Source organism: Lissotriton helveticus, chromosome 7 (assembly GCF_964261635.1).
Source record: "Lissotriton helveticus chromosome 7, aLisHel1.1, whole genome shotgun sequence".
NCBI classification, from domain to species: Eukaryota; Metazoa; Chordata; class Amphibia; order Caudata; family Salamandridae; genus Lissotriton; species Lissotriton helveticus.
In genome coordinates, this window is record NC_136068.1 from 138,308,806 (window position 1) to 138,336,428 (window position 27,623).

General features: G+C 43.7%; 1 protein-coding gene across 3 annotated transcripts in view; it reads right to left on the bottom strand.

Annotated features, from left to right (window-relative positions):
- Positions 1–544: 544 nt before the first annotated feature.
- Positions 545–27,623, bottom strand: part of LOC144768246 (interferon regulatory factor 4-like) — a 237,736-nt gene continuing 210,657 nt past the window's right edge. For all 3 annotated transcript variants that reach the window (XM_078651763.1, XM_078651765.1, XM_078651764.1), the window contains one exon: positions 545–1,281. In XM_078651763.1, the coding sequence (XP_078507889.1) occupies positions 1,141–1,281 (141 nt within the window). In that variant the 3' untranslated portion in view covers positions 545–1,140. The remainder of the gene's footprint in view (positions 1,282–27,623) is intronic.

Genomic DNA, 27,623 nt, shown 5'->3' on the forward strand with positions numbered 1-27,623 from the left:
TGTACATGCACAGATTTGCATATACACAGGTATTCGTTATTTACCACCAACTAATAGTTGGTGGTAAATAACGAATCCTTGAAGCCCTGTGGCACTGTTTACAGTGGCACCTACACCTCAAAACTACACCGAATCTGTAATTTTACCGATTTGGTAAATTTACCGATTCGGTAAAATTACCGAATCTGTATTTTGAGATGCCCTACATCTCAGTATATAAATACCGATCGGTAACAGCCGAAAATCATAATCAATCAAAAGTTTGATGATGATGGTAGTAACCGAGTATAGGCCTGTCAAAGAATAGGCTTATTGTGATAGTTCAGCCTTCAGGGAGACACAATTCATAGTGCACGGTTAAAGCAGTCTCCTTATGTGTCCCTAAGGTTTCCTTGTAGGGTCCAACCTTACAACTACTAACTCACTCAGTAAAGTCACATTCATGACTATAAATTCTGTGGCATTTTTGCAAGTCTCCCTCTCCGCGTCCCAGCCATCATCACAAACTCACTACTTCAAAGTCACTGAATGACTAAAGTCAGCCTTCCAAAAGAAAATATTTTAATTTTTTGTATCTCATTAGCACACCAGAAGGATTCTAAAGGAAATCATTTTACAACATTGTATAAAAATAAGATAATAAAAGACAGTAAGAGCCCGGGACCCTTAGGGAGCACCAGGCTATATCTGTTACACTCACCACTCCCCGTCCCTTCCAGCAAGGCCTAATCTCAACCCCTCTCCCTTTTAACACTATCGCCAATGTCTAGATTTACTGTTATTAAATCACACATGGGTGTTGCAACTCTTCCCCATCACTACAGCTCAGCATCCTGCTCACACCAGGTCTTTCTCGTTGCGCAGCCCAGACAGCATGCAGCACACAGATCACAGCGCTATCAAGCTGAAGTCAAACTAACTCTGCTCACGACACACGAAAGTCCATGAGCCAATTAGTGATCCCAGGATCACCAAGACCAAGCCAACCAAGCAAAAAGTGCATCCATGTTAAATAAGATGGGGCTTGGAGGTTTAAATGGCACCGTCGTTCCGGTGCAGGTAGACTGGTCCAGCAGCGCAACAATCAATGTTCCTTGGGTCAATGCCCAGAATACTGTCCCAGGTGAAGCGGTTGGGTCTTCAAGAGTGATACAGCTCCCTCAGGATCTTGATTATGCTGTCGGGGGCGCTGCTCTCACCCGGCTTTGCGCCGTAATGTAGCAACTGTGGATCAATCTGCTGGGCATGACGGAACAGTTCCCGGGCAAAGACAGGCTCAACCTGGAAGGAGGACAAAGGAGTCAAGAGAGAAGTAGGAAGATGGTGAGAGACCAACATGGATTTAGGATATTTGAAAGTTACATATGAACAATTTCCTGGCTTGATTTCAAGTGGAAAGTAATTATTTTTTTGCTCTGCTACTTGTTTTCCTTGGCTGATACGTTTTATCATTATCATATTCCAAGCAGCTTTTTATTTTATTTTGTAATATATTTTATTAAAGTTTTTAGTACATCACGGCCTGACCAGCTCTCACATCAATGCATATATATATATAAATGCAACATCTCAATGATGCTAGTATTACATAATCAAATAAAACGAGCGCAGACATGAAACTACCCCTCAGAACCCCTTACATCAATAACGCACATAGACATATGTATTGTACAGGGAATAGGGACCCTCCACTGTAGCTTACACCTATTTGATTGTACCTCAGTCTCTATTAAAAGTTCAAGAGACTGTACAAGCGGTAATAGGATGCCTCGATAGTCTGACCACCGCCGCCAGATTATACCATGTTTCTGGGGACTGCAATCTCCATTCCCATCACCTACCCATGGCCGTCTTCCATACTCCCATCGAAGGCGTTGACTTCGCCTTCCAGTTTTGGGCTAAGTCGCAATTGGCTAAGGTTAGTCCCAAAAACAAAAGATGCTGCTTGTATCGATTTCCCCCGATCGCCTCTGTATTTTGAAAGAGAATCAGTTTGGGGTCAAGAGGTACATCCCACAACAAAGCCCAGGCAGGGCAAGAGGTCACTAACTTCCAGAAATGCTGCAATGCTTCACAACTCCAGACTGTGAGGAGGAAGACCCTCTCCTCCACACCGCATCAGAGGCACATGGGGGAGGGTATCACACCCATCAACCATAGGCGCTGTCTGTTATAATAGGCTCTATGTAGATACTTGAGTTAGATCAGATGGTGGCTAGAGGATATGGCTGCACCACGAGGGTCCGCCAAAGCCTCAGTCCAATCATCGTTGTCCATGTCCTCCCCACCAAGTCTCCTGCATGGCTGTCAAGGTGTTGGGGCTATGTGTAACCAAAGTCTCATAAATATGTCCAATCTTGTGGGCACCTACATCTCCCATCAGCAGCCTACCCTCCAGTGGGCTAAACTCCAGCAATTCCTGTAGGTTCCGAATATATGAGAGTAGACCATGTCGGAACTGCAGGTATTTGTAAAATTGGCTGCGGTGGTGTTGGTATTCGTCCTGTAATTGTCGGAAGGATTTCAAGACCCTTCCTCTCACGACATCTTACAACGTTGAAAGAACAATGATGTCTCAGTCCCAAAACCCCTGCAGCACAGACACCTGTCCGGTTCACAACTGGGTCACCCTGGTCAATCTCCCCACCCGCCCAACCAACGAACAGTCCGCCTCCATATCCATATGGCTACCCAGGTTGCCGGGGGAAGATGCTCCATCCCCCTATATCCTTAGCTGCTTTGTTAAATGGCCTATGTTACTTGAATTGTATATGAAACTTGCACAGTTATCTGAAGCTCTAGTATATTTTATTCAACAGGTAATTTTATTTCACCAGCAACACACAAAAACCGGATCAATATTTTTCTGTTTTACTTACACACAAATGCAGTATTCAGCAACTGAAACATAAAAAAATATTGCTCTTTTCATAGAATTGTGCTGGGAGGGTTGGGGTGCCTGAGGTGGTTTGAGGAATCAAGATGGATCGCGTCAGATAGGCGAGGGTCCAAATGGCAGACACAGGGAAAAAACATCTATCGAATTTGTTTAGGTGCCTGTTGCAGTAAAGCACCCGACACATGAGGAAGATGAGCCATGGACATTTTAAGGAGATGAGACCATTTATAATAGTCTGTGGAGATACTTAAATTGAATTAATATGTATGAGGCTGAATTTCCACTGTATGTGTAGAGCTATGATTGAAAATCTCCAGTCCTCCTCTTCCAGGACACCTACATTTTCCTCCCCGGCCTCTCTCATGGATGGGAACAACTCCTGGGGTTAATGACCAGGAAGATAAGTCCACAATGTCATCTGCATCTTTTAAGTATGCAACAATGCATTGCGCAGCTGAGGATAACAAATAAACTGCGATTTGTTATGGGCGGCTCCTTTGCAGGGGCTCCAGGGCATAGCCCTGCCACCTGAAAGCCCAAGGAGCCACAGCTAAATTAAATTATTACACTTGTAAAATGTTTAATTTAGCAATGTTAAGGCAAACACGACTTTCATGTTTACGTGGACTTTGTAGTGCACAGGCCAGCTCTCTCGGCTTCCCCACCGGGCTCCTGGACAGGAGGATGAAAAGGCTGAATGATAATCCAGCTACAGAGTGATGTTTGAAATTACAGCACTCTGTAGATGGATTGCGCATGTGAGGGACGTAGTTCAACTACGATCCTCCAACACATGCACAATCCTTTTTATTTAGCATACTTCAGGCAGCGCAGTATATATGCTAAAAAGGGGCATCCCTGAGGCCAATGAGGGGACACTAAGAGCAGCAGGGGCAGGATCCCTAACATTGTCACAGCGGTAGGACTGTGCTTCAAGTCCTATCAAGATGCAGGGAGAGGGCTTGGGGTGGGTATTCCTCTGAAACCTGGCCCTGCTGCTCTGTCTGGGTCCTCATTAAGAATCATGCCTTGCTGGCTCCTATGTCCAGCATCAGATTCCTCTGCTGCTGCCATGGAGCCTCCGAGTTGTCAGCAAAGGAAGAAATATTATGTTATATATGTTTATATAGCGCACGGCTGCCCCAGCCAAGGGGCGTCCCGGCGCTAGCTGCCAAAGTCCAGAAGACAGCAAAGATGGAATAAATGGAGTTGTCAAGAAGTGTACATAACATAACTAATTAAAGAGGTGGGTTTTTATGGCTTTACGAAAGGAGAGGAGGTCGTTCATTTCACGGATCTGAGCTGGGAGTCCATTCCAAAGTTTGGCAGCTAGGTATCCAAATGAACGACCGCCCATACGGCTTAACTTGGTACGGGGAATAGTGACCAAGTTCTGACCTTCTGACCGGAGGGAGCGCCGAGGGACGTAGTGTGAGAGCAGTGGACATAGCATCGGTGGGGAGGAAAGTTTCAGAATTTTAAAAGCGAGACAAAGAGATTTAAAATGGATCCTCTTTTCAACAGGAAGCCAATGTAGGTTCCTGAGGGTGGGGGAAACCGCTTTTTGTCGGGGTAGGCCTGTTAGAGCTCTTGCAGCGGCGTTTTGGACTCTTTGGAGTCTGACTTTCTCAGCTACGTTAGTTCCTAGCAGTAAGGAGCTAGCGTAGTCCAGCCGAGATAAGATTGCTGACTGTATTATCACTTGGCGTGTTTGACGGTCGAAAAATTTTAAAATGGGTCGAAGGTTTCGGAGGATCCCGAAACATGTGGCAGCGACTTTTTTTGTGTGGTGAGTAAAATTCAGTGCAGAGTCCACCCAGGCTCCTAGGTTTTTCACCACACTCTTGGGGACAGGCTGCTGGTCCAAGGTTTCAGGCCACCAGTTGTTGCCCCAGGCCGTTGTATCTTTGCCTAGAAGCAGGACCTCCGTTTTGCCGGCGTTTAATTGAAGATAGTTTGCCGACATCCAGCAGGTGATGTCACTGAGGGCTTGTCTGAAGTTCATAGCACTCAAGCCATCAGCTGGGTGTCGTCAGCGTAGGACACCAGTGTGAGTCCATGTTTCCTAGCTACCTCTGCCAGCGGGAGGACATACAGGTTGAACAGGGTCGGGCTCAGAGCCGACCCTTGAGGGACTCCTTGTTCAACGGGATATTCCTTCGAAATGAAGGGGGGGGTAAAGACCCTGAAGGATTTGTCAGCGAGGAAGGCCCTGACCAGCTGAGGGCCTGGTCAACAACTCCTACTTCCTCAAGTCTGGACAACAGTACCTTATGAGAAACTGTATCGAAGGCAGCACTGAGATCTAAAAGAATCAGTGCTGCCCTTCCTCCTGCGTCCAGTATGGTCCGAAGATGTTCAATGACGCTTAGGAGTGCAGTTTCGGTACTGTGCCCAGCTCGGAAACCATGTTGAGACCTGTCTAGAATGGAATTAGACACTAAAAAGTTGGTCAGAGTGGAGTTGACATGGGCTTCTGCCACCTTGGCTGGCCAAGGGAGCAGAGAGATGGGCCTAAAATTCTCAGGGAGGCTGGGGTCAAGGGAGGGTTTTTTTATAATAGGTGAGACCCATGCTTGTTTCCAGGTGGTAGGGATGTTAGCCGTAAGAAAGGACAAATTGGTTATATCTCTGAGTGGGCCCAAAACAAGCTCACCGGCTTCTCTGAAGAATTCAGGTTTTAAAGGATCAGCGGGTGAGCCAGATTTAATTTTGGCACAGAGTTTCAGATAGTTGTCATGGCTAATAGCTGGAAAGGAGGGAAGTTTGGGTCCCTGGGGGTCGGCTATGGGTAGGTGATAGGGCACTGTCGTAAATGTAAAATAAAAAATCTGTGTTGTTTCTCTGTGTATGTGTGAGTGAAAGTGTGTTTGTGAGTGATTGAAAGAGAATGAAATTGAATGAGAGGGTATGTTGGTTTAATGGGATTGTAATTGTCAATGAGAATGAAAGAGTGAGAATCAATGAGTGAGAGTGAGTATAAATTAGGGAAAGTGAGGGAGTGAGTAAAGCAGTGTGAGTGAGTTAGAGTGAGTGAGGGATAGGGATACTGTTGGAGCGAGGGGGGGTTCAGAGGTCTCTATCAATGGTGCAACAGGAACAGTTGCACCAGGGCACAGAGGCCCTGCTGTAATTGCACCTCTGGAGTATTAATGCAGAACACTTGTACTGCAGGAGTTCAAATCACAGCCCCTGTAAACCAGTAGGTTTGTGAGTGAGGGTCAGTGATTGTGAAAGTGTGAGTGTGTGCAATTGTGTTTGTGAGTGAGAAACAGTGAGTGCAAGTGTATGGGTACATTTGTGGGTGTGGGAACCTAAGGTAAATGTTGAAAACAATGAGGTGAAACAGTGGCTAGTATTACACTCCAGCACGTTCAGGGATCACCAGCTGCCACTGGATTTGTGGAGGGTAAACTATTTCTATAGGTTCATGAAAGAACGCAAGCTTGACTGGGTTATCATGTCCCACAGCCATAAGATACAAATCAGGTCCATTCCTGAGAGTTCACCTTTGATAAGCAAGTTCCTACCCACAAAAGTGTCTTTCTGGTCAGCCTATCCCCCATCCAATTGCATGCAACAAAACTATCCACGTCAATGACAAGTTACATGGCACGGAAAGGCCCACTGGGCATTTGCTTTCCTATTTATAGTGTAAAGGAGAAGTGTGACCCCTGATCTCTCTCTGTCTGGCAGCTGGATCACAGAGAGGGCCAATGAGCCAATCATGCATTACCAGGAAATGTGAGGCATGGTAATTCAAGAATAAATCACTTATTCCAAGCCAGCCGTTGCAGGGAGATTGTCCGCAATTAGCCGTGGAAGCTCTGGCCATGCTACAAGTTCACTTGAAACCTCAAACTAGGGAGTTGAGGAGTTGAAAGAGGGAGCATAGGTACAGCTGGTTTTGAAGGATATAATACAGCTTTGGTAGAGATACCAGCTTGTCTATAATAACTATGGGTGGGCGGAATTTGCGTAGTTACGCTACGCAAAGCTCTGCGAAACGGTAGCAAATCTCCGCAAGCACGCAAAAGTTCTGCGAACACGCAGAATTGCTTGTTCCCCCCTGCAATGCTTTTTTCCTGTTCGCGGATGCTTTTTGCGTGCTCTGGGAGAAATATCTCCCAAACATGCATTTTGAAAGCCCGAACAAGCAAAAAATTCAGCGAAGCAGCGGATCACCTAATTTTTGGCAATTCTGTGTTCTCCGCGGAATGCGAAATTACTCAAATCCCGAAAATTCTGCGGGTGGAACAGAATTTACCACCCAGGCCTAATAATAACAACTTTCCCCATTACGTTTAGGGGAAGCGATGACCAGCACTTCAGGTCCCACCACAGTGAATCGAGGAGGCGGGTGACATTCCCTGTCCAGCTCCTCAAGACTGAGACTGTAGCATGCACTCCTAGATATGTAAAGCCATTTAATTTCAACTTGGGTTTCTGGCTTGAAAGCTCTTCCTCCACTGCAAAGAGAAAAGATTTGCCTTGGTTGACTTGTACGTCTGAAGTCCTTCCAAAAAGGTCCAGGTTCACCATCTATCAATGGGTTAATTATAAAAGCAAACTGTCTGCACTGAATGAGACTCCTTCTTCAACACGATTGTTCCACCAGAACCCACCAACAATCCCATCTGCTCTAATGGCATAGGCCCACGGCGAAATGGCCAAGGCATAAAGTAAAAGCAAGGGAGCAGACCCTTGCCTTGAGCCCTATTCAAAGGAGAACGAAGAGAGTAAAACCCTGTTGATGTGAATTTTGGTGGTGGCCTTTATATAGATTCATGATCAAAATCATGGGCCAAAGTCTAGCATCACAAGAATAGCAAACAAATAATTCCAGTCAATGGAATCAAAAATCAACCATCAGTAATGATAGCGGTTCCTGCAGGCGGGGGGGGGGGGGGGGGGGGCTTAGTGTGCTGAATATCAAGCTAGGTGGGCCGGTTTGACATAAAACTATGTAGGTCAGCATGAACCAATGATTGAATACAAAGGAGTAATCTGTTTATAAGGAATTTGGTGAGGACTTTGATTTCAAATTTAATCAACAATACTGATCTGTAAGATTTGCAGAACTCAGCTGGCTTGCCAGGTATGAGCAGGACTATAAAAAACTCTTCCCTCAGATCTGGTGGTAGTGTCTGGTCCTCGGTGGCCCACTCCAACAAGTTACCCAAATGCGAAGACACTATGAAGGACAAGCACTTCAAACAATTCTTGCAGCATTTTCCCACAGACAGATAGTTGGGAAATCTCATCTCCCACTTCCTTCCCTGAGATCAGCTGTTCAAGTCTTTCTAACTCTTCTGTTGATAATTATAGTAAAGGCATAACACCTGGGAATGATTACATTCCGTGCTGTGGGCCTTAGAAGCTGGAGTTGGTCACAGTACTTTGCAAATCTCTACGTTATTTTGAGGAGCCCATAATGGAGTCTTCAGTGTCAGAGTATATCTCACTAAGATGTCAGGAAAGGGCTTTCCTGTAGCAAAACCTGCAGAGTAGTTTAAAGGTCTTATTGCGCTACTGGCACTTGTATACCCAGAAGCCCTGCAGTGAAACAGGTTGAATTGTAGGCCCTCCATTATGTTCCTAATGCATTCATCTAAGGGCGCAACCTTGGTTGAGCAGAGCTAGGCAACAGCTAACTCATGGGAGCAGCTATACCACTAACCACTGGTCACAGCGCTTGCACCTAGGCCAAGCTGCCGTGTGATAATACCAGGCGTTGTGTTTCATTAGCATGACAATGGCCTATTTCTTGAAACGTGGAGCATTCCCACAAGCCCACACTCTGGGGAATTGAGCAACCACAGCTCCTTAACTTCTTTCCCCATATAATTTTCTCTCCAGCTGTTGACTCTACAAATAAAAGTATCGATTAGAGACAACAAGCTACATTGCTTCGCTGTCCCTGCAGTTATCCTGGGCAGAATTCTGATAACACACGAGAACTGGAACAAGGAGTTGACTTTCACCTTGCTATAAACAGAAGCAATGCCACAATCATTTGTCACTGGTAGCTGAGCCGTCCCTTGCTTGGCTGCCAGATCCTTCACTCAGTGTAAACAACAGAGCTATCGCACCCTTGGCAGAGCAATCCCAAATTCCATTTACTGATCCCTCCCTTGTCAGAGCAATTCCTAAATCTGTTTACTAATCATTCCCTTGGCAGAGCAATCCCTACTTAAGTTTATTGACCCCTTGCTCAGTGCAGGCAGCAGAGATAATTCTTTGTTGTCGCACAACAGCTAGATGGCTTGCACTGCTGATTCATCCCTCAATAGGTGGTAACTGTCTGTCTGACTATAATGTCTATTTGTAAACCTCTGTCTACCTCTAGCAATATATCCTTTAGAGACCTGGGACAGAGGACATGAAGGACAAGGACTCTCCAGGGACAAGGAGCCAGGGGACTGGATACATTGGAGAAAATGAGTCTGAGAGAGGAGTACACGGCTGTGGGAGAGAAAACAAGAGGAGACTAAGACACAGGAACAGCGCGATAATCACACTGAGCAACCCTAACACGTCGCGGGGACATTGTATGGAGAACAATCAAAAGATGGAAGAAAGGGGCAGATCTAATTCAACTACAGGAAGGCGTCGAAACAAGAACCCAGGGTAACATGTTTCAAATAGAGCCTAGATCAGAAACCTTACACCCCAGATGAAGAAGAGAGGAAACAGAAACACTACACTACGAATTCAAGTTACAGGCAACAATCTAGGTCATTTGGAAGGGTGCATGATCGATTGCCATAGGTTGCAAGGGTTACAGAAGGATTGCAAAGTCAGCACGTTTCTGCAGAGACCCCAGCAAGGATAACCAAGACATACCTCTCATTCTCACACTTAGCATAAAGGGTCACAGATTACCCACTTCAAATGAAACACCCCCTTAAGGTCAACCCTTCTCTAATAACAATACCAAACTCACTTGCATGGGTTATGCAAAGGCACAATTCCCATACATCTCCCAATAAAGTACCTACACATCCAAGAATTGGTGAATGTTGCTCTATAAAAAGCTGCATGGCATAATGTAAAGGTATGAAAAAGAAACAATGACAAAGCTAATCATTTTTCATTCTGAATAGTCAAAAGGAAGAGATACCACACTGAGGGCAGCAATTAAGTGTTTCTTCTCTCTGTTCCTCAAACATGTGCCCATGGACATAGCAAACATTGTAGGGTGGTCCTTTTTTTGTCATCCCCCCTCCCCACACCTCAAAACCCAGGATCATTAGCAGCCGCCACTGGGTGTGGGTTACAAACACACACACACACACACACACACACACACACACATATATACATATATATATATATATATATATATATATATATATATATATATATATATATATATATATATATATATATATATATATGCACCAAACAATTCCCACCACTTCCGGCTCCCCGGCGAAGAAGGAACTCAGACCGCAACAGCAGCTCAGGCAAGAAATGCGTTTATTGCGTTTTTCCGCACAGCCTGCGACGACGCGTTTCGGGCTTCAAGAGCCCTTGATCACATTCATATATATATATATATATATCTACATATTGTAGCTCCAAACACCGATACCGCGAGTCACTCTTGATAGCGGGTGCTGTCTCCGTGGCGGTGTTCCACGGAAAATATCACGGCTCCAATTCTTCAATTGATCCCGTCCGGGTTAGAAGAAAAACAGCACTCACGGGATTCTCAATTCAGCAGAGATTTATTTTCAAGAACAAACGCGTTTCTGGATAAAATCCCTTCGTCAGTGTTATCACTAAACGCTTTGTGCCATTTTAAACATACATCAAGGGTCATTGCTATGGAAATGAGACTCCCAAACGCGCTCGTTTTTACGCGCCATCTTGGAGCATGCATTTCATGTTAGACGAACCTTTTCTAACATAATTCATTTTCGTTACTGCGGTATTAACAAATTATCATGCCGTGTATCGGCAGAAATGTAACAGCGGGAATACAACCTACCGTTACCATCATAGCACAAGCCCCTAGTAGATATTGCCTGAATACATTTATCCAAAGAAGCGATGGGGTAAATCCTTCAACCATCGCAAACGATACTTATCGATCGTCTAAATAGCATATGTACATTACAAGTATCCATCTTGCCGTGTATCGGCATTAGCAGCCTTAAATATGGCCGCAAAAAAAAAAAAACTCATCATAGTAAACAGAATTCAGGCAAACAACATAAACGGGCTTATAACATTCTTCTGACCCAATATGGCTAATCCCAAAAGATATATTCCAAATATCACTTCAACCAATCTTCATATATGTTCCATATTTGCAGTACTATAAGATGTTATATTTAACACATATTTCATACATTTTCGAATTCAGCATCTCCTAATTCATGATTCATGTTACATTATAGTTAGCCCAGATGAGAGGACAATTCTTCCCCAATGTTCAGGCCCCCTGGTGCCTTGGTCTCTAAGTCAATTATATAACGAGACTCCAGTCTTCTGAGTGTCTGTAATTTGTTACCACCCCGTGGGCTATCGGGGACACAATCTAAACAAAAAAAAATCTTAAAAGGTCCCTGTTGCTGTCATGTTTGATGGCAAAATGCCGGGCTACCGGATACGAAAAATCTCTGTTCGCTATTGCTCGCATGTGCTACCGCAGTAACGAAAATGAATTATGTTAGAAAAGGTTTGTCTAACATGAAATGCATGCTCCAAGATGGCGCGTAAAAACGAGCACGTTTGGGAGTCTTATTTCCATAGCAATGACCCTTGATGTATGTTTAAAATGGCACGGCGCAAAGCGTTTAGTGATAACACTGACGAAGGGATTTTATCCCGAAACGCGTTTGTTCTTGAAAATAAATCTCTGCTGAATTGAGAATCCCGTGAGTGCTGTTTTTCTTCTAACCCGGACGGGATTAATTGAAGAATTGGAGCCGTGATATATCTACATATATATATACATATACATACATACTAGCAGCCCGTCCCGACGTTGTCCGGGTATGAATTGCTGCCGGCCAGTAGTATATTGTTTTGTAGGATTTCGTTTTGCTAGCATTTCTTATCTGTGACAGGCCTGTGAAACGCTCCGATTCACAGTGCACTGCTGATGCACTTAAGAGTGCGCGTTCAGTAGTGTGTGAACTCGAGTTTCCCTACTTTATTTTTCCTTGCAATATTATATAGCGCTAACTCAACAACATGGCATGAGCACAATTTACATTACAGAAGAACGCATTCATTTGTGGTAGGCACGGGGAGACAAAGCGATTTGCCTGGAATCACAGGATGTTGAGCTGATGCCAAGATTCGAACGTAGCTCCCCAGCTCTAAAGTTCGCAATTCTAGAACTTGTGGCGGGAGGTGTGTCTAAAAGTGTATGTCAGTGCTGGCCATCAATGAGAGAGACCTGTGCATTTTTCAAATGGGTGGTGAAAAAATATGAGTATGTTGCTGGAGATGTGGGCCGCCGTGCCACCAATGTACTTACCGGGGGAGGGTAAACACCCATTATTCCGCAACTTTCTTTCCGCATACCATCACTCCGCATACTTTCATTACAAAAGTACCATGACTCCGCAATGCCATTATAACGCATGGCATTACATTTTATATGCTTTTACCACGCATACATTTACAACGCAATTTGTTGTAAATGCATGAATGGTAAAGGCGTGTTTTTTTAATGTTTGGATAAGGTAAGTATGGGTATAGGGGTATATGCTTTGGGGTACTGAGGTATATGTTTTGGGGTGTTTGGGTATTTTAAGGGCTCAGATATAGTTTTGGGTTATGGGGTACAGGGGTAGTTGTAGGGATAGGTATGGGTTTTGGGGTACAGGGGTATTTTTAGGGTTCAGGGCTAGGTTTGGGTTTTGGGGTATAGGGGTATTTTTAGGGTTCAGGGGTAGGTTAGGGTTTTGGGGTACAGGGGTATTTTAAGGGTTCAGGGCTAGGTTTGGGTTTTGGGGTACAGGGGTATTTTAAGGGTTCAGGTCTAGGTTTGGGTTTTGGGGTACAGGGGTATTTTAGGGTTCAGGGCTAGGTTTGGGTTTTGGGGTACAGGGTTATTTTTAGGGTTCAGGGGTAGGTTTGGGGGTACAGGGGTATTTTAAGGGTTCAGGGCTAGGTTTGGGTTTTGGGTACAGGGCTATTTTAGGGTTCAGGGGTAGGTTTGGGGGTACAGTGGTATTTTTAGGGTTCCGGGCTAGGTTTGGCTTTTGGGGTACAGGGGTATTTTTAGGGTTCAGGGGGTAGGTTTGGTTTTTGAGGTACAGGGGTAGTTATAGGGTTCAGGGCTAGGTTTGGGTTTTGAGGTACAGGGGTATTTATAGGGTTCAGGGCTAGGTTTGGGTTTTGGGGTACAGGGGTATTTTTAGGGTTTAGGGATAGGTTTGGGTTTTGGGGTACAGGGTATATTTATAGGGTTAAGATAGGTTAGTGTTTAAGGGTGTTGGGGTATTTTAAGGAGTAAGGGTGGGTTATGATTATGGGGTGCAGGGGTATTTAAAGGGAGCAGGGTGGGATTAGCACACAATATGAGACATGGCATGAAGGGCGGAACATACCACACTCCCCCAGCGTTTGTCACGCCCCCAGCACACGCCCACAGCACAACGCAGACACGCCCATAAGGGACTACTTTGCTGGCATGGCTCTTTTACCTCTTAAATGTATATGGGGGGCGTCTGCATAGCCTATGTCCTTCTGCTGCAACTGCCCTTTCCAACGCTGTTTTGGGTGTTGTGATTGGTGCTGTGGTTCCTGAGATTACCCGCCTCAAAGGTTTGGGCTCTCTCTTTATTATATTAGTATAGATATACAAGAAACAACAGAGAACATACAAGGAATAATGTAACTGCCATAATCCAGGGCACTAAGTACCGAACAATACAACTTTGCTCCACCCAAACAATGGGAATTCCGTGATTGAAGGAAATATTCCCGTAAGTGAATGGTGAGTTCATATATGCAATGATTCCAACAATGGAAAAGGATTGATAAATAATGAAACGCCATCCAACTCACTGAGAGACAATTTGAATGTGGAAAAAAGCGCCATGAATTAAAACGGATTAAGATGATAAATGAATACAAATTGGGTAATTGCAAATTACATGCCCTTGTACAATGTGCCAGAGATATGTGAACTCTAAACCGTGCACGGAATCAAGTCACGTGAAGAAAAGAAATAAAACTGTGTAGAAAAATTTCTGTGTGAATAATGAACTACCAGATCCATAATGCACAATAACAGTGCTGACATGATTGACTGGTATAAAAGATAAAAAGCAAAGAAGGACAAATGTTTGTAACCGTGAGCAAGATCGTGAGATCGAAACGCGTAGGTTGAAGTGCTGTGTGCTGTAATGGCATCATGATAATTAAAACCTGCTGAAAATCATATCCTGGAGGAGTGCGAGTATAATTTCTTGGTGGTAAATTAATAATCAGGGGAAGCCCGTCCCTGTAACTCGCACCAGCTATGGAATAGTGTGCCCTCTGTACCGGGATTGCGTTGGTGAGCAAAATATATATATATATATATATATATCACAACTCCCTTCTTCCAACAGAATAAGTCAGCACTCACAAAAAGTTCCTTTCCCAATCCTTTTATTTCACTGTCATTACTCCAGCACTGCAAAGTAAGAACCAACGCGTTTCGCAACCAACTGTCGCTTGTTCACGGTTAGTACAACAACGTTCATACTCCTCCTATATTACGAAGGACCCGCCAGAACTTCTCTGTTACTGATCTCACTTCCTGTTGGCTTACAGGAAGTTAGTTGGGAAATGTAGTTTCTTAACAAAAGATCCACAAAAACATTTTTTTATATATATACGTTTTAGACACTAAATTACCATTGTGGCAGGCGGCAATTGTATTTCTGCGATGTTACATTATGTATCCTTCGCCCTCATTGTTAATACGGTGGTCCGACATGCTCATGCACATTATTCATCATTTACGTCCCATTGTTATTTTAGCAATAGACGATTTAGCCCTCTAGTGGGCAATTCAATCATCAGCTGCATTACTAACATGAATTGGCTTTTAAATAAAGCGACATTCTCACAATAAAGCCCTCTGGTGGGCATACGATGATGTTATAAAAATTCAACGAGTAGTTGCAAGACCAAACTTGCTCTCTACACCCTCTGCTGTCTTATAGCGGCTGTTTCGCATTTTGGGGACTTTTGTAGCACATCTTGACCACTATAGGTTAAACTTAAACCAAATTACACAAACTTAGGGCTACGTTCTGCATAGATCGCTATGTTCATAAAATAAGGCCGCTTGTTCCACACGTATTCATTGGGTACACCATATCGTTATAAAACAGTTTTTCTGTATTATATCTACATTTTTACATTTTTTATTTCATACTTCTACTACTGTCTCTTTTTAAATTCCAAGGATCACATATTGTCAACCAAAACTCTCCACAGAAGATTTATAAATGTACATAAAGTTCTTCACTCTGGTTTAATCCCCATGGGGTCATTGTTCGGAAATTCAGGATTTGTCTTGATTCTCTGCATCTCAGCTTTCATTCCTGATCTCCACCCCTCTCATGTGGCAATATACATTCGAGTGCATATACTTTCAAAAGTTTCCAATGGCTGTTATGTGCCACCTCCATATGTTTGGCGACTGCATTACTCCTATCTTTGGTAGTCGTCGCTCTAATATGCTCTAAGATGCGCTTTTTGAATTCATTTTTTGTGCTACCAATATATTTTAGCGAGCACGGGCACTCAATTACGTATACAACATGTGTACTCATGCAGTCAATCAATGGTTTTATCTGCCACATCTTTTTATTGGGTAGCATTACCTCCTTTTTATTTACTGCGATTTGGCAAACCTTGCAATGTTGACATTTTAATAATCCTTTGGTGTTTAGCCATTGTATTCCTTTTTTCTTTTTTGTATGGTCATGATGGTGGCTCTGTATTAGTCTATCTCTTAAGTCCCTTGCTCTCCTGAACGTGACCAGGGGATGATTTCCCATTATTTTTCCAGTTGTTTGATCTAGATGTAACAGTTTCCAGTTCTTTCTTAGGATATTTACAATCTGTTTGGATTCCCTGGTGTAATCTAGGATCAATCTTACTTTTCTTTCCTCCGGTTTCAATTCTTCCGTGGTATTTCTTATTTCCTGTTTAGTTGTTAGGGCATCCTTCCGATTTTTCTTGTTTGCTCTTTGCCATCCTTTCATTATGGTGTTTTTATTGTATCCTCTGCTTTTAAATCTTTGGGCCATAGCTTTACTTGTTTTCACCCATTCACTCTCCTCTGAACATATTCTCCTCAATCTGAGGAATTCACCATATGGTATATTTTCCTTTACAGATGGTTTATGGAAACTTTCTAAGTGTAGAGTGGAGTTGGTAGCAGTTTCTTTCCTATGTGGTGTTGTTTCTACTTTGTTGTTCCGGATATAGATCTCTGTATCAAGGAAAATGGCTTTGTCCTTACTTATTTTGTATGTGAACCTAATGTTCGAGGTAGAAGAATTGAGGATTTGGAAATAATTTTCAAATTCTTGGCTTGTTCCTTCCCACACACTTAGAAGGTCATCTATATACCTTATCCATTTGGCAATTTTTTCCACATACAAGTCATTATCTGGGTGCCATGCCACTTGCTGCTCCCACCATCCCATCGTGAGGCAGGCATACGCCGGACTGAAAGAAAAACCCATGGCACATCCATGGATTTGTTGGTAAATTTCTTCTCCAAACAAAAAAATATTTTGTGTTATGCACATGTCCACCATGTCTATTAACATCTGGTTGTGTCTGTTGAACTGGATATCACGTTCTTTCAGGAAAAATGCGCACGCATTTAGGCCAATATCATTGTCAATATTCGTATACAGAGATACGACATCCATTGTGACCAATAGAAAGTTCGGTTGCCAAGATAAATCCTCTAGATGTTTTAGGAGGTCCTTTGTGTCTCTTAAATATGAGCTCAAGTTGGTTACAAACGGCATAAGGAAAAAGTCTATGTAGTTCGCCACTGGTTCCATTAAAGTCCCCTTCGATGACACAATCGGTCTCCCTGGTGGTTTAAGTGGGTTCTTATGCACCTTTGGTAAAAAATAGATCGTAGCTATTACTGGATGTTCGGTGCTTAGGAATTTCATTTCGTCTAAATCAATCAAATCTTGATTGTTCCACAGTTTAAGTTTTTGATCCAATTTCTCCTTGAAAAGTTTTGTTGGATTAGTTTGCAATTTTCTGTAATATATTTTGTTATTCAATTGCAAATGAGCTTCTGTCACATAGTCCTTTGTATCTAAAATGACGATATTTCCGCCTTTGTCTGCTGTTTTTATCGTTATTGTTTTGTCATCTGTTAGGTTTTTTAGGGCATTTCTTTCATCTTTAGTTAGGTTATCTTTATATTCGAGTCCTTTGATTTTATAGATATCCTTTATAATTGCATCTTGGAATAAATCAATTTTGTTCCCTTGGGGTAGCTGTGGATAGAAATTAGATGGTACTTTCATCCCACTCAGGCCTGCTCCTTTTTGCGGAACCACGCCTGATTCCGAGATGATTTCCTCGTCATTGGTTATATCCAAATTTGTCACTGCCACCAACGTGGGTAAGTCTGCTGATGTTAATCCTTCTCCTCCAACAGTCATATTCATACGTGTCTTTTTTTGTATTTTTAGCATAATTTGCCATTTTTTCATTTTCTTCAAAAGTTTTGGCTAACTTGATTTTTCTAATATATTTGTAGATATCTATTCTGGTTTGTGCCATATTCATAGATTCTGTCGGGCAAAAGTTTATTCCTCTTTTCAGTAGGGACGTTTCATTCTCACTGATGTTTCGGTTGGAGAGATTCAAAAGTACTAGTTCTCCTTCCATTGTAACATTCATTGGAACATTCATTTCTGTCTCTTCTGGCGCATGGCTCTCGTTTCTGTTCCCACTTTTTCTGAGCCATCTCCTTCTTTGCCCCCTTCTGGTTGTTTTTTTACCGGTGCTCCTGATCTGGGCACCCATCTGCGCCCTTGTCCTCTTCCTCTTGTTCCTTGACTCTGATTGTGTTCCCATAATCGCTGTTGGAGGAATAGCCTCATATCCCCTAAAAAATCCTTGCTCGTCTGGTTGGTATTCTCTGCTCCTTCTTCACTTGTCCCAGTTGATGTTAGTGAAGTCGCACTTGATGCACTTTGATAGCTCAATCCTTTCCCTCCTTGATTTTTGAAAATATCAAATTTCCTGGCATATGTAAAAATACGTCCCTGTGTATAATCCTCCTCATCACGTTGGAATTTTGACTGTTTGCGGTTTCTCACCACCTCCTCATGTTTGCTCACGTATTTTTCCAAATCTTCCTTTAACTTGGTTAGTTCTGGGGTTAATTCCAATGATGCTAATTCTTTTTCTAATTCCGCCAATTCCTCTTTTATTTTTGACAAAGCAATTTCCAGATGTTTGATTAGAATTTTAATTAGGCTTAATGAGGACTCTAACACATATTCTCCCCATTCATGTAGTAAATCGTCTGACACATCCTGTTGACTTGGCATCAAGGAGATTCTTAAGCCTCTGGGGACTCTTTGAACTTCCACATATTTCTTTAATGTTATTAACTCCCACCATTTATTGATTTCCTTCTTACTCAGTTTTTCCCACAACTTGAGTTTACTTTTTGTATCCGTTTTCTGGTTATCGTTTTTGTTCTTGCTCTTATTTATCAAGGTTGTCCTTTGTTAAAAAAAAAAGAGAGTCCAGTAGTTCCGTTCTCTCTGCATCTCGTTTATCCATTTCTTAAATCTGCAGTTATACTTTATGCTGGAGGCCGTGTTGTAATTTGACAAATGTTGTAATGTGCGAACCCTTACGATGTTTGATAGGGATTCACTTTTATAGGGATTTTTTGCGCGAGTAGACAAATACAATATGGTTACTGTCCAAAGATTAATCCGCTATGTGAGTTTTCAACAAAATTGCAGTTTGTTAAATTCCAGTACCATGGAAATGTCTATAACCTTCGCAATGTAGCCAAACCTTAACTTCTCTCCCGCAACTAATCTTTCAAACAGCTTCAGGGTGTCACGTAACACTTCACCGTGCTTACCTCCACCTTCCGATGTTGGTCCGCCGGGTCGTGCACGTTTCTCCAGTCAGCCGCCTTCCGATTTAGTCGTTTCCACAAGCTTGACGTTCACCAGGACCACCGCATATATCCACAGCCTTGGCTCGATTCTGCGGTCCAATGGCGCTCTTTCCACCGGTGCTTTGACTTCCAAGCAGAGCCCCGCTTCAATATATTTCACAACTCCCTTCTTCCAAGAGAATAAGTCAGCACTCACTAAAAGTTCCTTTCCCAATCCTTTTATTTCATTGTCATTAGTCCAGCAATGCAAAGTAAGAACCAACGCGTTTCGCAACCAACTGCCGCTTGTTCACGGTTAGTACAACAACGTTCATACTCCTCCTATATTACGAAGGACCCGCCAGAACTTCTCTGTTACTGATCTCACTTCCTTTTGGCTTACAGGAAGTTAGATGGGAAATGTAGTTTCTTTACAAAAGATCCACAATTTTTTTTTTTTATATATATATACACGTTTTAGACACTAAATTACCATTGTGGCAGGCGGCAATTGTATTTCTGCGATGTTACATTATGTATCCTTCGCCCTCATTGTTAATACGGTGGTCCGACATGCTCATGCACATTATTCATCATTTACGTCCCATTGTTATTTTAGCAATAGACGATCTAGCCCTCTAGTGGGCAATTCAATCATCAGCTGCATTACTAACATGAATTGGCTTTTAAATAAAGCGACATTCTTGCTTTATTTAAAAGCCAATTCATGTTAGTAATGCAGCTGATGATTGAATTGCCCACTAGAGGGCTAGATCGTCTATTGCTAAAATAACAATGGGACGTAAATGATTAATAATGTGCATGAGCATGTCGGACCACCGTATTAACAATGAGGGCGAAGGATACATAATGTAACATCGCAGAAATACAATTGCCGCCTGCCACAATGGTAATTTAGTGTCTAAAACGTATATATATAAAAAAATGTTTTTGTGGATCTTTTGTAAAGAAACTACATTTCCATCTAACTTCCTGTAAGCCAACAGGAAGTGAGATCAGTAACAGAGAAGTTCTGGCGGGTCCTTCGTAATATAGGAGGAGTATGAACGTTGTTGTACTAACCGTGAACAAGCGACAGTTGGTTGCGAAACGCGTTGGTTCTTACTTTGCATTGCTGGAGTAATGACAATGAAATAAAAGGATTGGGAAAGGAACTTTTTGTGAGTGCTGACTTATTCTCTTGGAAGAAGGGAGTTGTGAAATATATTGAAGCGGGGCTCTGCTTGGAAGTCAAAGCACTGGTGGAAAGAGCGCCATTGGACCGCAGAATCGAGCCAAGGCTGTGGATATATGCGGTGGTCCTGGTGAACGCCAACCTTGTGGAAACGACTAAATCGGACGGCGGCTGACTGGAGAAACGTGCACGACCCGGCGGACCAACATCGGAAGGTGGAGGTAAGCACGGTGAAGTGTTACGTGACACCCTGAAGCTGTTTGAAAGATTAGTTGCGGGAGAGAAGTTAAGGTTTGGCTACATTGCGAAGGTTATAGACATTTCCATGGTACTGGAATTTAACAAATCGCAATTTTGTTGAAAATTCACATAGCGGATTAATCTTTGGACAGTAACCATATTGTATTTGTCTACTCGCACAAAAAATCCCTATAAAAGTGAATCCCTATCAAACATCGTAAGGGTTCGCACATTACAACATTTGTCAAATTACAACACGGCCTCCAGCATAAAGTATAACTGCAGATTTAAGAAATGGATAAACGAGATGCAGAGAGAACGGAACTACTGGATTCTCTTTTTTTTTTTAACAAAGGACAACCTTGATAAATAAGAGCAAGAACAAAAACGATAACCAGAAAACGGATACAAAAAGTAAACTCAAGTTGTGGGAAAACTGAGTAAGAAGGAAATCAATAAATGGTGGGAGTTAATAACATTAAAGAAATATGTGGAAGTTCAAAGAGTCTCCAGAGGCTTAAGATTCTCTTTGATGCCAAGTCAACAGGATGTGTCAGACGATTTACTACATGAATGGGGAGAATATGTGTTAGAGTCCTCATTAGGCTTAATTAAAATTCTAATCAAACATCTGGAAATTGCTTTGTCAAAAATAAAAGAGGAATTGGCGGAATTAGAAAAAGAATTAGCATCATTGGAATTAACCCCAGAACTAACCAAGTTAAAGGAAGATTTGGAAAAATAGGTGAGCAAACATGAGGAGGTGGTGAGAAACCGCAAACAGTCAAAATTCCAACGTGATGAGGAGGATTATACACAGGGACGTATTTTTACATATGCCAGGAAATTTGATATTTTCAAAAATCAAGGAGGGAAAGGATTGAGCTATCAAAGTGCATCAAGTGCGACTTCACTAACATCAACTGGGACAAGTGAAGAAGGAGCAGAAAATACCAACCAGACGAGCAAGGATTTTTTAGGGGATATGAGGCTAGTCCTCCAACAGCGATTATGGGAACACAATCAGAGTCAAGGAACAAGAGGAAGAGGACAAGGGCGCAGATGGGTGCCCAGATCAGGAGCACCGTAAAAAAACAACCAGAAGGGGGCAAAGAAGGAGATGGCTCAGAAAAAGTGGGAACAGAAACGAGAGCCATGCGCCAGAAGAGACAGAAATGAATGTTCCAATGAATGTTACAATGGAAGGAGAACTAGTAGTTTTGAATCTCTCCAACCGAAACATCAGTGAGAATGAAACGTCCCTACTGAAAAGAGGAATAAACTTTTGCCCGACAGAATCTATGAATATGGCACAAACCAGAATAGATATCTACAAATATATTAGAAAAATCAAGTTAGCCAAAACTTTTGAAGAAAATGAAAAAATGGCAAATTATACTAAAAATAAAAAAAAGACACGTATGGATATGACTGTTGGAGGAGAAGGATTAACATCAGCAGACTTACCCACGTTGGTGGCAGTGACAAATTTGGATAAAACCAATGACGAGGAAATCATCTCGGAATCAGGCGTGGTTCCGCAAAAAGGAGCAGGCCTGAGTGGGATGAAAGTACCATCTAAATTCTATCCACAGCTACCCCAAGGGAACAAAATTGATTTATTCCAAGATGCAATTATAAAGGATATCTATAAAATCAAAGGACTCAACTATAAAGATAACCTAACTAAAGATGAAAGAAATGCCTTAAAAAACCTAACAGATGACAAAACAATAACGATAAAAACAGCAGACAAAGGCGGAAATATCGTCATTTTAGATACCAAGGACTATGTGACAGAAGCTCATTTGCAATTGAATAACAAAAAATATTACAGAAAATTGCAAACTAATCCAACAAAACTTTTCAAGGAGAAATTGGATCAAAAACTTAAACTGTGGAACAATCAAGATTTGATTGATTTAGACGAAATGAAGTTCCTAAGCACCGAACATCCAGTAATAGCTACGATCTATTTTTTACCAAAGGTGCATAAGAACCCACTTAAACCACCAGGGAGACCGATTGTGTCATCGAAGGGGTCTTTAATGGAACCGGTGGCGAACTACGTAGACTTTTTCCTTATGCCGTTTGTAACCAACTTGAGCTCATATTTAAGAGACACAACGGACCTCCTAAAACATCTAGAGGATTTATCTTGGCAACCGAACTTTCTATTGGTCACAATGGATGTCGTATCTCTGTATACGAATATTGACAATGATATTGGCCTAAATGCGTGCGCATTTTTCCTGAAAGAACGTGATATCCAGTTCAACAGACACAACCAGATGTTAATAGACATGGTGGACATGTGCCTAACACAAAATATTTTTTTGTTTGGAGAAGAAATTTACCAACAAATCCATGGATGTGCCATGGGTTTTTCTTTCAGTCCGGCGTATGCCTGCCTCACGATGGGATGGTGGGAGCAGCAAGTGGCATGGCACCCAGATAATGACTTGTATGTGGAAAAAATTGCCAAATGGATAAGGTATATAGATGACCTTCTAATTGTGTGGGAAGGAACAAGCCAAGAATTTGAAAATTATTTCCAAATCCTCAATTCTTCTACCTTGAACATTAGGTTCACATACAAAATAAGTAAGGACAAAGCCATTTTCCTTGATACAGAGATCTATATCCGGAACAACAAAGTAGAAACAACACTACATAGGAAAGAAACTGCTACCAACTCCACTCTACACTTTGAAAGTTTCCATAAACCATCTGTAAAGGAAAATATACCATATGGTGAATTCCTCAGATTGAGGAGAATATGTTCAGAGGAGAGTGAATGGGTGAAAACAAGTAAAGCTATGGCCCAAAGATTTAAAAGCAGAGGATACAATAAAAACACCATAATGAAAGGATGGCAAAGAGCAAACAAGAAAAATCGGAAGGATGCCCTAACAACTAAACAGGAAATAAGAAATACCACGGAAGAATTGAAACCGGAGGAAAGAAAAGTAAGATTGATCCTAGATTACACCAGGGAATCCAAACAGATTGTAAATATCCTAAGAAAGAACTGGAAAATGTTACATCTAGATCAAACAACTGGAAAAATAATGGGAAATCATCCCCTGGTCATGTTCAGGAGAGCAAGGAACTTAAGAGATAGACGAATACAGAGCCACCATCATGACCATACAAAAAAGAAAAAAGGAATACAATGGCTAAACACCAAAGGATTTATAAAATGTCAACATTGCAAGGTTTGCCAAATCGCAGTAAATAACAAGCATTTGCAATGCAATAGGTCTCGCATTAGGAAAGTTTGAGCTATTGGTCTTGTAAATGACAAATTTTTTATTTATGTGTTTGTTTTGAAAATAGCGAAATTAATAGCTTTGTCATTTTCAATGCCAATACTTTTATCTTTTGTAATTGTGACACCTATAGGCATTTGTAATGCAACATGTTTTGTATTTACGTGACTTAGATGTATTGATATTACAAATAACAATGGCTTTTAATTTTTTTAAATAATTAATACTTAAATAAAAGTTATTGTAACTTATAATGGCAATATCTTAAACTTTTGTAAATAACTTTTGTGAAGAATATGTTCAGTGTATTTTATTGTGATGAAAATCCAAGAACAGAAGTGAAATATTACCAACTTTTTGTGACATTTGTAATAAAGCTTGAAACATTGAGAGAACATATTTGAACCAGTTGTTGTTGAATCGTTGCACAGGTTGATACTGTGGTGGCGCTGAGTGATGGTGTGGCGTTTAGTGATGTTATGGTGCCCCTGAGTGATGCTGTGGTGCCCCTGAGTGATGCTGTGGTGCCCCTGAGTGATGCTGTGGTGCCCCTGAGTGATGCTGTGGTGGTGCCATAGATTGAGTGAGGGCGATAGATAGGGTCAGGGCGATAGATAGGGTCAGGGCGATAGATAGGGTCAGGGCGATAGATAGGGTCAGGGCGATAGATAGGGTCAGGGCGATAGATAGATGTGTGCGGTTGTGTGTGTGCGGTTGTGTGTGTGCGGTTGTATGTGTGCGGTTGTGTGTGTGCGCTTGTATGTGTGTGGTTGTATGTGTGTGGTTGTATGTGTGTGGTTGTATGTGTGTGGTTGGGTGTGTGGTTGGGCGTGGTTGTGTGCGTGGTTGTGTGCGTGGTTGTGTGCGTGGTTGTGTGTGTGGTTGTGTGCGTGGTTGTGTGCGTGGTTGTGTGCGTGGTTGAGTGCGTGGTTGAGTGCGTGGTTGAGTGCGTGGTTGAGTGCGTGGTGGAGTGCGTGGTGGAGTGCGTGGTTGTATGTGTGTGAGGGTGTGTGATGGTGAGGTGTGAGGGTGTGTGAGGATGAGGCTGTGAGGGTGTGTGATGGTAAGGTGTGAGGGTGAGTGAGGATGAGGGTGTGAGGGGGTGTGAAGGTGAGTGTGTGTGGGGGTGTGATGGTGTGAGTGAGGGTGTGAGGATGTGAGGGTGTGTGATGGTGAGGAGGTGTGATGGTGAGGAGGTGTGATGGTGAGGAGGTGTGATGGTGAGGAGGTGTGATGGTGAGGAGGTGTGAGGGTGAGGAGGTGTGAGGGTGAGGAGGTGTGAGGGTGAGGAGGTGTGAGGGTGAGGAGGTGTGAGGGTGAGGAGGTGTGAGGGTGAGGAGGTGTGAGGGTGAGGAGGGGTGAGGAGGTGTGAGGGTGAGTGAGGTGTGAGGGTGAGTGAGGATGAGGGTTTGAGGGTGAGTGAGGATGAGGGGGTGAAGGTGAGTGAGGGTGGGTGAGGGTGCGAGGGTGGGTGAGGGTGCGAGGGTGGGTGAGGATGTGAAGGTGTGATGGTGAGGAGGTGTGAGGGTGAGTGTGTGTGAGGGTGTGAAGGTGAGTGAGGGTGTGAGGGTGGGTGAGGGGTGTGAGGGTGGGTGGGTGAGGATGAGGGGGTGAGGGGTGTGAGGGTGGGTGAGGGTGTGAGTGAGGGCGTGAGGATGTGAGGGTGTGTGATGGTGAGGAGGTGTGATGTGAGTGAGGGTGGGTGAATGAGGGTGTGAGGGTGACGAGGGTGAGTGATGGTGTGTGAGGCGGAGGGTGTGAGGGTGAGGGTGAGTGAGGGTGAGTGAGGGTGTGTGAGGGGTGAAGGTGAGAGGGTGTGAGGGTGAGTGAGGGTGGGAGGGTGAGTGAGGGTGGGAGGGTGAGTGCGGGTGTGTGAGGGTGAGTGCGGGTGTGTGAGGGTGAGTGCGGGTGTAGGAGGATGAGGGGGTGAGGGGTGAAGGTGAGGGGGTGTGAAGGTGAGTGGGGGTGTGAGGGTGACGGGGTGTGAGGGTGAGTGATGGGGGGGTGAGGCTGAGGGTGTGAGGGAGAGTGAGGGGGGGTGAGGGTGAGTGAGGGTGTGTGAGGGTGTAAGGGTGAGTGAGGGGGTGAGGGTGTGAGGGTGAGGGATGGTGTATGAGGATGAGGGGGTGAGGGGGTGAGGGTGTGTGAGGGTGAGGGGGTGTGAGGGTGTGAAGGTGAGTGAGGGGTGAGGGTGATTGCGGGTGTGAGGGTTGTGAGGGTGAGGGGTGTGTGAGGATGAGGGGGTGAGGGGGTGTGAAGGTGAGTGATGGTGTGTGAGGGTGGGTGAGGGTGCGAGGATGTGAGGGTGTGCGATGGTGAGGAGGTGTGAGGGTGAGTGAGGATGAGGGGGTGAGGGTGTGAGGGTGGGGGGTGTCAAAGTGAGTGAGGGTGTGTGAGGGTGAATGAGGGTGTGTGAGGGGGTGTGATGGTGAGGAGGTGTGAGGGTGAATGAGGATGAGGGGATGAGGGGGTGAGGGGGTGTTAGGGTGTGAGTGAGGGTAAGGGTGTGTTGGTGAGGGTGTGTTGGTGGGTGAGGATGTGAGGGTGTGTGATGGTAAGGAGGTGTGAGGGTGAGTGAGGATGAGGGTGTGTGAGGGTATGAAGGTGGGTGAGGGTGTGAGTGAGGGTGGGTGAGGGGCGAAGGCGAGTGAGGGGGTGAGGGTGAGTGAGGGTGTGTGAGGATAAGGGTGAGGGGGGTGAGGGGGTGTGAGGGTCTGAAGGTGTCTGAAGGTGTGTGAGGGTGTGTGAGGGTGTGTGAGGGTGTGTGAGGGTGTGTGAGTGAGGATGAGTGAGGGTAGGGTGAGGCGGTGTGAGGGTGAGGAGGTGTGAGGGTGAGGAGGTGTGAGGGTGAGGAAGTGTGAGGGTGAGTGAGGGTGAGTGAGGGTGTGAGGCCTGCAGTTTTGGCCTGCAGGTGGCGATAGGCGACCACGTCCCGAAAGAAGGTTCACATCACAGGAGGGGGATAAAAGTTTGCGGCATTTAAAAACCAGTGGCTTACATAATGTCATCGACTTTCACTTAAAATAGTCACTCTCAGTGAGAGACGGGTAGATTCCATGTGCGGCAAGAGGGCCTGTAAGCCGACATCACAGGGTGTGGATAGAGGGGAGGGTGTAAGTAGGGAGGGAGAGCGAGAGCAGGGAGATGAGAGAAGAGTTGAAGAGAAAGGCAGAGGGGAAAAGAAATTGTATTGAGGCGGTTGATATAAAGCAGAGAAGAGAGAAACAAAGGGGCAATATGTAGGAAAAAAGGCTTCATTTGTGTAGCTTTCGTGAGTGTCTGCCACCAGGACAATTAAATTCACTCAGTGAAGGCGCTGTTTAACAGTGGGCTATACAAAACTAATCTATCAGGTTTTTTTTGCTTGAAGTCCAAAATCATTGTGTTGTTTGAAAGTTTATTTGTTCAGGCAGTCCTGTATTTTTAGTCATCGCCACTTGTATGTTGGACCGGGGAAACCCATGCTTGAATGGGAACAAAGCTAAGTGCCTACTGTAACGCACAAAGGAATCTATTTCTTATATTCATTTTATTACATCGACATAACTGCCGCCTTCTACTCGCAGTGAAGTGCCTCTCAAAAAGTTTCATACGTTATCAAAATGTCACTCATATAGTGAGATGCGTGATGAGAGATAGCATATGCGGGTATGGGATAAGAGAATCAGTGCATAGGCTAGTAATAGTGTTTATAAAAAAAAAATGTAAAAAGACATTTACCATAAACCTCTTGTGCTCGTCTGATGGCTCTGATCGTCCAGCGGCTGTTCCAGCGAAAGCAGCCCGGGCTGGGCGGAAGTCAGGCAGCCCTCCTCGAGACAGAGGCGGGGCCTGACCAGAAGCAGGAAGTCGACCGCGACCGGAGCTTCCCAGGAGGCAGGC